The sequence below is a fragment of the Spea bombifrons genome, chromosome 4, assembly GCF_027358695.1.
Source record: "Spea bombifrons isolate aSpeBom1 chromosome 4, aSpeBom1.2.pri, whole genome shotgun sequence".
In the NCBI taxonomy this organism is placed as follows: Eukaryota; Metazoa; Chordata; class Amphibia; order Anura; family Pelobatidae; genus Spea; species Spea bombifrons.
In genome coordinates, this window is record NC_071090.1 from 41,818,897 (window position 1) to 41,829,042 (window position 10,146).

Here is a 10,146-nt window from a genome sequence, read left to right on the forward strand (position 1 = left end):
AGTGTGTCAGGCTCACCCCTGAGGTACAAGTAATGATTATTTATCTTCAGTTGCTTTTGCGTACTTTGATGAAGGATAGTATTCAGTACTGTTTTAATATTTTATATTTATGACAACTCAATTTTATTTAAACATGCCAAAATATTTGCAGGGGTTATGTTCATCTCAAGAATGTATCTATAGATAAATAAGAGTATTGTTTAAAGTACACCAACATAGTATTCAAAACATTTCTTAGAATAATAGAAATGTGACAGTTTTGAAGGAAAAAGACTTTATATTTCACTGTATCATCGGTGTCTTTTTAAACTTCTGCTGTGTTTTTCATGAAAAGCAACACACTATGTCCCAACTTCCTTAATTATGTTTTTTTTTTTAAATCAATTAAAATATTTTTTTCTATAATTTTTAAAATTATTTTTTCCTGACCCTTAAAACCATCTCTGTCCATATTCATTCCATTGGGAGGTTAACTTCTAGCAGAGGAAATCTGTAAAACAAGCTGAAAGCATTTAAAATAATAAGCCTGCAATCTTAGCAATACATTTCCAGTTTGTCAAATCTGTGGTTTTTTAAATGCGTTAACTGAATTACTATGCGCTGGAAAAATTAATACTAATGCCCACAGTTAATCATATCATATTGTTAGACTAAAAAGTAATTTCATTAATTACTGAACGTGATTCCTTCCATTTAAACCAATGTAATGTCAGGTATTATGAAATAAAATGGTATTATGAAATACAATTTTAAAAAGTGTGGGTTGGAGGAGATTGCTTGAGTGTCTTGACTATGGCCCGATTAAGTATTTTGCTTTTGATTTTCAAATACGCCACTACATATGGAGATATAACTGCACAAACCATTAGATAGTTTTTTTTTTTTTTTTGGGGGGGGGTTCTCATTGCTACTGTTGTATGATCTTCAAATGACCCTGGCAAGCCTGAGAGTAACAGCTCACCCACAAGATTTTATATGCAGGTGCTAGAAACTGTAGACTTAATAGTGTCTTAGCTTTGTAATGTGAACCAAGTAACCAACCTCTTTAACATTCTTTTCTTGACAGCAATCCCAAACTTTTCTCTTCACTCACATGTACAGCGAGGGGGGGAAAGTGTTAAATCCACATGTCATGCATTCATTTATTTAAGGATAATTGGAGTTCTAATTAAGTCAATTTTCCAGTTTGCTCATCTAATATGCACTTTTTTTCTAAGAAGTTGTAAAAAGTTATAGAACTGCTTATAGAACTAGAATAAGTAAGATGTTTAGAGGTTTGTGTAAGAATTCCTTTTATTCTACATATATAATGTATGAGGTGCTACCATGTTGCTTTGGGGCCCCATTCATTATGTAGAGAAGAAAGGATAGAAAAAATGTGACACTTGTTTATTATAATGCCAAATCACACATACGTAAAAAAAAATGATAAAATATGTATCGCATGTCATCTTTTCACTGGGGTTCTTTGAAAACCCAGATTTTCTCCCGAGGCTCAATGTGACAGGAAAATAATAGTGTTAGTTAATTCAATTTGAATATTATATTTACAATGCTCTCAAAAACACTGCTTCTGTTCAGAAAAGAAGCTTTCAAGACTCACATTTCGACTATACACAGTAGAGCATTGTAAACATCATTCTTGCTTTAGTATACCCCGCAAAGTTTTGTTATGGAAGACATGAAAAGATCGACACCCTTTCTGTTTGCTAAAAGGGAATTCTGTTACGTTCTAATGCACACATTTCCAGTAAAGATCCATAACTTAGGAAATGTAGGGCTAAAGGGACTGTCCTGAAACATGATAACTATGAATGAAAATATTCAGGATTTAAAGACCAGATTCAAGTGTTACGACGAAACTCATTTTAACTGTACATGATATTTGCGTCCCAGATAACAATAACAGGGTGAAACTCATTGCGGACGCTGGTGTGCCAGGCTCGGATTACATCAATGCAAGCTATGTGTCTGTAAGTATAAAAATACGTTATGGTAGATTTCTCCAGTTTAAGAAATCCTATTTCATACATACCTACTATATATATAAGCATGCTGGAGTTCAAGTGGATACTTGTAAGATGAGGTTTGCATCATATCTTTCTTAATTTATGAGGGATATTTTTACTTTGTGTTAGACAAAATATATATATTTATACATACAATTTACATTTTCCCAATCATCTGATAGTTCAAAGCAAGCATAGTTCAAACAGGATGGATGAGCATAATTGACACGTCATGGTGGGTATGCTTGAGACAGTAGATGTTTTTAGCTCTTCCCATTGAGTCCCTGCTCACTGTTCACCGTAGGTTCTTTGACAAGATATCAGATGTAAAGAATTATAATGAGACTACTGATGTAGTACCCTACCTTTATTAAAAGTACCCTACCATGGCTGTGCTTAGTGGCTAAAATCTTGGCTTTGAGTTTATATGGTTCTCCATGTTTTCCCTTTGGGAACAGACTTTTGGGAAAGACTTAGGTGATTTAAAAACTATAAGTGAGGAGCTTCTCACCAGTAATGTGTTTCTATATCGTGTTACTTGGTAAAAGATGTTACGTAAAAGTGGTGAAGAATGCAAAGAAAAAGTAACCCACATCCCCATTGCATGCATACATTTAGATGTCACATATTATATTAGCATGTTTTTTCTTAAATGTCACATTACATTTACCAGGATTATGATATTTTCATCCTATTTGAATGATATTCTTGGAATATTTGCATACAACAATAACAGTCACTTCTCCTGTGTCATTTATAGGGCTACATTTGTCCAAATGAGTTTATTGCTACGCAAGGACCACTTGCTGGAACTGTGGGTGATTTTTGGAGAATGGTTTGGGAAACCAGAGCAAAGACAATTGTCATGCTGACACAGTGCTTTGAGAAAAGCAGGGTATGTCTATTACAGGATATGTTGAAATATTGGTACCATCATGAGAACATGCTAATATGAAAATAATCAAACTACATTTCATGTGTGATGATGAGAAAGGCATTCTGACCAGGGATTATTTCTATAGGTGAGATGCCACCAATACTGGCCAGAAGACAATAAACCAGTCACTGTTTTTGGAGACATTGTGATAACAAAAGTAGTTGAAGATGTTCAGATTGACTGGACTACTCGCGACTTAAAAGTGGAAAGGGTAATTCAAATTATCTTATGTTGATCATTAAACATTCTAACACATCCACACATATATAATGAGATTAAAATGGTTGATTAAAACTGCTTTATTGCAACAATAACCCATGTGAAATAGCTTTAGTTTTTAAAAAAAAATATATATCTTATTTGTTATTGGATACACAACATTTTTATACATTATTATAGTTATATTTTATTTATTTTGTTCTTAACCCTTGGTCTTGTTTTTCAAAAAGTTAATATAATTATTGCCATGGTCATCGTTATTTAATAATATTCTCTGCTGTCTACGTTTGTTTATGATAGCATGGAGACTTTATGATGGTCCGTCAATGTAACTTCACTTCTTGGCCAGAGCACGGTGTACCAGAAAACACAACTTCTTTAATTCATTTTGTAAAGATGGTTCGAGCGAACCGGCCTCATGAAAACACACCAGCTATTGTACACTGCAGGTAAATATGCCATTTATATGTCAATGTGCAAAAAAAAAGCATGGACATTATGCAAAAAAGTGTACCATCTGAATAAAACTGGCTAAGGAGGTCAAAACACACACATGAGAAAGATGGGAAAGATGGGAATATCACAATACACATTTCAACTTATATTGAGTTTCATTTATTGTACAGTACAGTGCTCTTCAAGCCTGCGCAATAGTGTAAAGAGTGTGTTAAGAGTGCTCATTAGAATAGAGAGTTAGAATCTGAGTTACCTGATAAAATATATGAGGTTGCAGGCAATATTAGGAACTGTTGTATGGGAATAATAGACTGTTGTAGGAAGTAGACTGAATAAGGTATCTATTCTTTGTCTGATTGTGAAAATGAGAAGAAAGGTTGGTTAATATAAAATTGCAGACTCTGTTCACCTCTGAATTGACTGATTGTATACATTATTTTCTGTTTTCTGCTTGGTTGTTGAACTACAAGCAACACCACTTCCCATCAATGTATGCCTGACGATTGATTTATTGGTAGCATGCTCTGTTAACCTCTGTAGTCCTTGTAGTATGTGCTGTCTCTGCCTGTGGGTCACGGTGGCCTCAAACTTCACTCAGTCATTAAAGACCAAGAAGAGTGGTACGGCGCTATGGTACATGATGGGCTATATAAAACAATAAATAATTATTATAACAGTTATTTTAGTTACTAAGTAGTGACTAGGTGGCTGTTTTGAATATTGGCATCCCCTAAAGTATTTTTAAAGTGATGCAAATGTTAAAGAATAAACAGTTTTTGCTTTCTGGATAACATTCAACCTCAGTGTTGTCCTTCTTTAAAGCTACAATCCACTTTTAGAAATTAATTTTAAAAACAAACATTGCTACTCCTTTAAAGTAGAGTGTCATTTTTTTACGGGAACTGTGACAACTTTCTTAAGGCCTTGCCTTGTTGCAGTCCAGAAATCTTTTCAAGATAAAACTGATTATAGATAATAAGATGTTCCTCCATACCTAAAACACTATAATTTAACTAAATGCAGAAATAATTCCAGAAATTATTATTTAATAAAGTAGTTGTTTGCTCCGTTTTATGAACACTTCATTGTCATGTGACACAAAGAGTAGGCACAACAATGGTTGTTACCATAGAAACTGGGAAAAACTTTTAAAAAGTTCATGTGAATTGGATAAAATAAAAATAATGAAAAACGACACATCTTTTATGGTTTATTTGCTAAACATACACTTAGTTTTAGCTAAGTGGAACATCAGCTTATTTCCATATAAAAAAGGTTATAACTTTACTGCATCAAAAAATATATATTTAGTCCATAGAGGTTTGATTACATTCTGTACTCGCTTTAGAGGCTGACATTTGGTATTTTCTGAGCTAGCTGAAGTATGTGTTATATATAAACCGTAGGGTAAAACCAAATGACTTTGGTTTGATCATTTATGCAGTTTTCTTTGAGGACCTACGGTATGTTAAGTGAGCTCCCAGCTAATAGTTTTCCTAATCACTTTGGTGAGTGAATTATGCCTACAGCTGTACAGTGCCTTAGTAATGAAAATGACTTCCAGCAATTAACAAGATAAGGTCAAAATTTAAAATACATTTGCCAATTAGGTAGCCTGTGGAGTTATGAGAAACAAATAGGATACAATTCAAATTAGGAAAAAATGGCAAAATGAAAATTACTTAAAATGGTACTGCATGTACTGCATAAATAGTTATTAGATTGTGTATCTGCCATCACACATGTATGTCTTGCCGAATACTTCACACAAACTTTACCCACAATCCATGTCTAATACTTTCTTCTTGATTACAATGAGCCGACTCAGTACAGCCTACATTGTGTAAATGGGCATCAGAAATCTCCCTTGGAACTCATCCATTGAGCACACCAAGGTGCCTGATTGCCCAAGGGGGCAAGCTGGCGACCGGGTTTTATGGCGTGGCCGCCCCACATCTGATTACACATGTACATTTAAAAACAAAGCATTTCTTAAAAACACTCGGTTTTGGAAGCAAAATGCAAATGTGCCCCCTTTTGGATATGAGAGAGGGGTAGTTAGGTCAGCTACAACTATACTATACAACTACTATAAACATCCTGCTCCAGCAGTGCCTATTTATCAAAACCATGGGAATCAAAGTGTATGATTCGGTAACTTTCAAATGGAAGATGCAAAAATGATTTGTAGCTCTTGATAAATACCTGATGAAGGTTTAGAACCTAATCTGTCTCTGTGCTGTCAGGGCACTTCAAAGAAAGTTCTGTCATGGCTACACACATTTCTCTAGCCATTTTTAATGTGTCCACTGACCATGGCATTTGTAGCAGATGTCCGTGTCCCAACTGATCCTCATGTAACCACTTTTGTACAGAAGATTAAATACTTGGGATATTGTGTTTACGAGATGAGTAAAATTGATGACTATCCTTGAATGGAGCGTCCATTGAATAAAAATGCCCCTGCAGCTATCCACTTATTATCACTGTCCCATTTTTGTTTTATACCAAGTAATTAAAACGAACAGGCAGCACTGTATGATATGCTATTTGCCCAGCTAGATAACCTTTCCATTAATATCCATTAATAAACAATATATTTTGTATTTCTTGTAAATACATTATAGAAAATGTTTTGCCCTTTCATAATATAGGCACACATTCCGCATATTTCATGGTTTCGCTGTTTTTTTGCACCAGGCTCCATATAGTTCTCCAGTTGATGATACGTTAAACCTCCCAATGGGTCAGTTATAGGTGATTGGGCTACACATATCTCCAAGTTTGTGTTTCAATGATGACCATCATTAAACCATTTAATCATGACTATTATCAATTCTCTGCATTGAATCTTTATGACGGAGAATTGACGGGATCGTGTTTTGAATGTTCTCAGAGTCTGCTCATTTATTCAAACACCTAAAAGTGTATCTTATATTTTAGATTTTGTATAATGATTTTAACAGGTAAATATTTCTGAACACTTTTATTCAAACGGATTATTTTGTCCATTCTAGCGCGGGGGTTGGAAGAACAGGAGTTTTCATTGCATTGGATCATTTGGTCCAGCACATTAACCACCATGACTTTGTAGACATTTATGGGCTCATAGCAGAGCTAAGAAGTGAAAGAATGTGCATGGTGCAAAATCTGGTAAGTTTTTCTAGATGAAAAAAGTAATGTTCTAGAAAAAGGAAGGGCCATTTAAATATAATGTGATCTCTGTAATTGGCTTGAAGCATTTCTTTCAGGTATAAAACAACTCAGACTATTTCTGTAGACTGTTGTGTGTGCTTTAAAATGTTCTCTTAGCAGTGGGAGCATCCCACACGTTTGTATGCATTACTATCTCCCTTGGTTATCAGAGGCAGACAAAGTAGATGCCTGTTCTGTAACATTACATGGCCCCTCTACCACTTTACTTTGTAACTACTTCTCTGTATTTTCATGGCCATAGCAGGTGAATCAAAAACAAACAAAGGTCCACAATCTTTAGTGGAGGGAGATATCACAAGAACCAGATACTATTTTAGGAGTGTGCTAAATGGGCCAGTCTTAGTTATTACAGTAACTTTATCTTTACATATGTCCACTTTAGTTCAGTACAATACCTTTATCACTTCCCCATCAGCAATGTTATATTCGGTGACCCAAAAGTCAGATGTAGATATTGCTGTTCAGGATCCCAATAAATAACTGATAAGGATTTTTAGCTTTTTATTAAAATTCCAGGATAAACATAGAATAATGTCTTGACCATTTTAAGCTTCTCATCAATTACTTTGCATGATATGAGTTAGTAACTAGGCATTTCCAAGTCAGGTATACACACTGAAATAAAACATCTTACTTTTACCCACAGGCACAATATATATTTTTGCATCAATGTGTTGCTGACTTACTAGCCAGCAAAGGCAGCAATCAGCCTGCAATATGTTTCTTAAATTATTCTGCTCTTCAGAAAATGGACTCTTTGGATGCCATGGAGGGTAAGTAGATATGTATGATTCCCACATATTTAAGCCTAGCTGCCAACCATATATGTAACTATATGCCAACTTTTCTTTTTTGTATTAGGAGCCTCATTCATCTTCAGTGGTGATTTGTTGCAATATTCTTCTATTACAGTAGAAATCTTGCATATAACTGTACATCAGAGTCATTATATAGCTCAAGGAGTCATTATATAGCTGACATTAAAACTAAAATTTCCAGTACATAATCTAAACTCATTGGCAATTTATTATCTATGATAAGAAAGCATGCAACTAGGCAAACATATGTGAAACACACAAGAATAGCAGTCCCCCTGGAACCCGGAAGGGGTCAATCATTGCCCCCATCTTCCCTCACTCTGTGAGTAGTGAGGTAGCAGTATAACAAATAATACTTTTAAGTTGCTATAGAGCCAAATCATATTAAATATACACACTTGAGGCCTACATAAAGCTAAATGGACGTTTGTCAAAACATGTTTTTATACTCCCATATGGGTACTGTGTATGAAGTATTCCACATCTAATGAAGAGGCTCATTAATGTATGAGCCTTCTTTCAACGGAGCATCTTTGCATTTCCCAATGTGCTATTTATTTTTTCTTTTAGGAGATGTAGAGCTTGAGTGGGAAGAAACAACAATGTAACACCTTATGGGAATTTTTAACTGACATTGTCTTCACCGTGTTGCTGGAGCCAAAGAGTTCCCATCCATGGACAAGAGTTGCAGAGAAACTAAATAAGTCAAACGTTTCACTATTGCTGTGCCTTAAACTATTGATGGTAATAAATGTATGTGCACTCGGTAAAAAGAACATTAATACTTCCTTTGCACTGCTACAGTCGGAGAAGCATAATGTACTTAAAGGTGACACATTATATTTTGTTTTACTTTTTATCTTCAAAGAGATAAAACAGAGCCAAATCTAATGTAAAGTATTACTGTCCTCTGTGTGGATATTTCAGTTTGGCTTTTATCATAATTTTGTTTTGTTTTGAATTAAAAAAGAAAAAAAAATATATCACCTTCTTTAACTGTGGATTTTATTTATACATATTTAAATCTCTGTGTTTTTTTAGCATTTGCCCTGTGAATATCATCCTTTACTCCTGGAATTGTTGACAATGTTTTTTTTAGTCTATTTGTTTGGGACACTCGAGCTTTTATACCTAGCACTGACTGCCAACCTTTTGTTCTTGCACATACACTCTGAAACAGTACATTACGTATCTTTAGCTTTTATACCAAAATTAAAGTAAAAAATAAAGGTCTGATTTATGATACACCTTGATGAATTGATTTGGCAAATCTTGATTTTCCTTTTTTGAGCCACTAAAGGCTTTCATCGTTTAACTTTAAACTCACAAGGGCGTGAAGACACGAAACCCAGAAAAATGTGAGCTGCTAGCTATAAATTGTATCACTGTTATACCTTATAATTGATTACGCCTCTCACATGACATCATTTATAACCTTGTCTACTTCAGACGGAAAGCGTATTAATTGTGGCACGGTGTGAGGGATAGTACCCATGGTCACACATGATTTGGAAATGTTTGTTTTATGTACTGAGTCATTGATAGAATGAAATTGTGCTATGTGTAGTATTATTTTTATAAGAACATTATGGTAAAGTAATATGATTTATGGAGTGCTGTCACAAAATGACACTAGTGGAGCGGATGTGGAACATAGGTGTGTTGGTGAAGAATAGGTGTTAACTAGTATGGTATTTTACGCCTATGGGAACTTTAACCACCCCTGCTTTGCACGAGCCGCCCAGTCAAGGTATTGACAGTGTCATGAAAATACCTTTTCCTGAAAAAGGCATTAATTGTGGAAGGTAATGAAACAGCAAAATAAAACGTAAAAAGAACTAATGTACACATTGTCCAGTCTGATGTTAAATGATAACTATTGTGATTATATATATATATATATATATATATATATATATAATGTACTTTCAGTGTGTGTTTTTTTTTCTTATTGTGTGTTTGTAGTCAGGAATTCCTATTTTACACAATGTAGAATATTTATAGTGCAGCATTCTGAATGAGAGTACATTGAGTGAGCCATCTGGTCCCGCTGTGATTTATATAAGGAACAGAGAAAGTCTATTGTTTTAGCTTAATTCCTAAATGACAGAATTGAGCTAGATATGCGATATCCATGAAATTATTGCCCAATTCATGCTAGAATCAAAAATGATCTAAGGAGGTGTAAGATTTCTTTCCAAAAAAAAACTCCAAATAAAATTTGATAGATTGAGTCTGCTCCGAAAAATACTGTACCTGCAAATGTCACAATATAACTTAACATTTATAGCACAGTTTCACATCTTATGATCTAATTGACAGAGATATAGTATATATCATATACATTTAATGCCTTTAGCTATAATATTACTGGTGTTGTTTTCTGACTATGGGCCCATGTCACAGACATAGAACCATCCAGTATTTCTCCCTCCCCCCTGTTCCAAATGCAATGTCCACAAAACAAAACCACCTATATATGTGGGGTAAT

At 34.4% G+C, this 10,146-nt stretch overlaps 1 protein-coding gene across 1 annotated transcript in view; it reads left to right on the forward strand.

Moving 5' to 3' along the window:
• Window positions 1-8,646, forward strand: part of PTPRQ (protein tyrosine phosphatase receptor type Q) — a 100,727-nt gene extending 92,081 nt beyond the window's left edge. The window contains exons 58-64 of the mRNA XM_053463664.1: window positions 1,897-1,973; window positions 2,770-2,904; window positions 3,032-3,157; window positions 3,466-3,614; window positions 6,639-6,774; window positions 7,484-7,610; window positions 8,226-8,646. Coding sequence (XP_053319639.1) covers window positions 1,897-1,973; window positions 2,770-2,904; window positions 3,032-3,157; window positions 3,466-3,614; window positions 6,639-6,774; window positions 7,484-7,610; window positions 8,226-8,263 — 788 coding nt within the window. The 3' untranslated portion in view covers window positions 8,264-8,646. The remainder of the gene's footprint in view (window positions 1-1,896; window positions 1,974-2,769; window positions 2,905-3,031; window positions 3,158-3,465; window positions 3,615-6,638; window positions 6,775-7,483; window positions 7,611-8,225) is intronic.
• The last annotated feature ends 1,500 nt before the right edge of the window (window positions 8,647-10,146 follow it).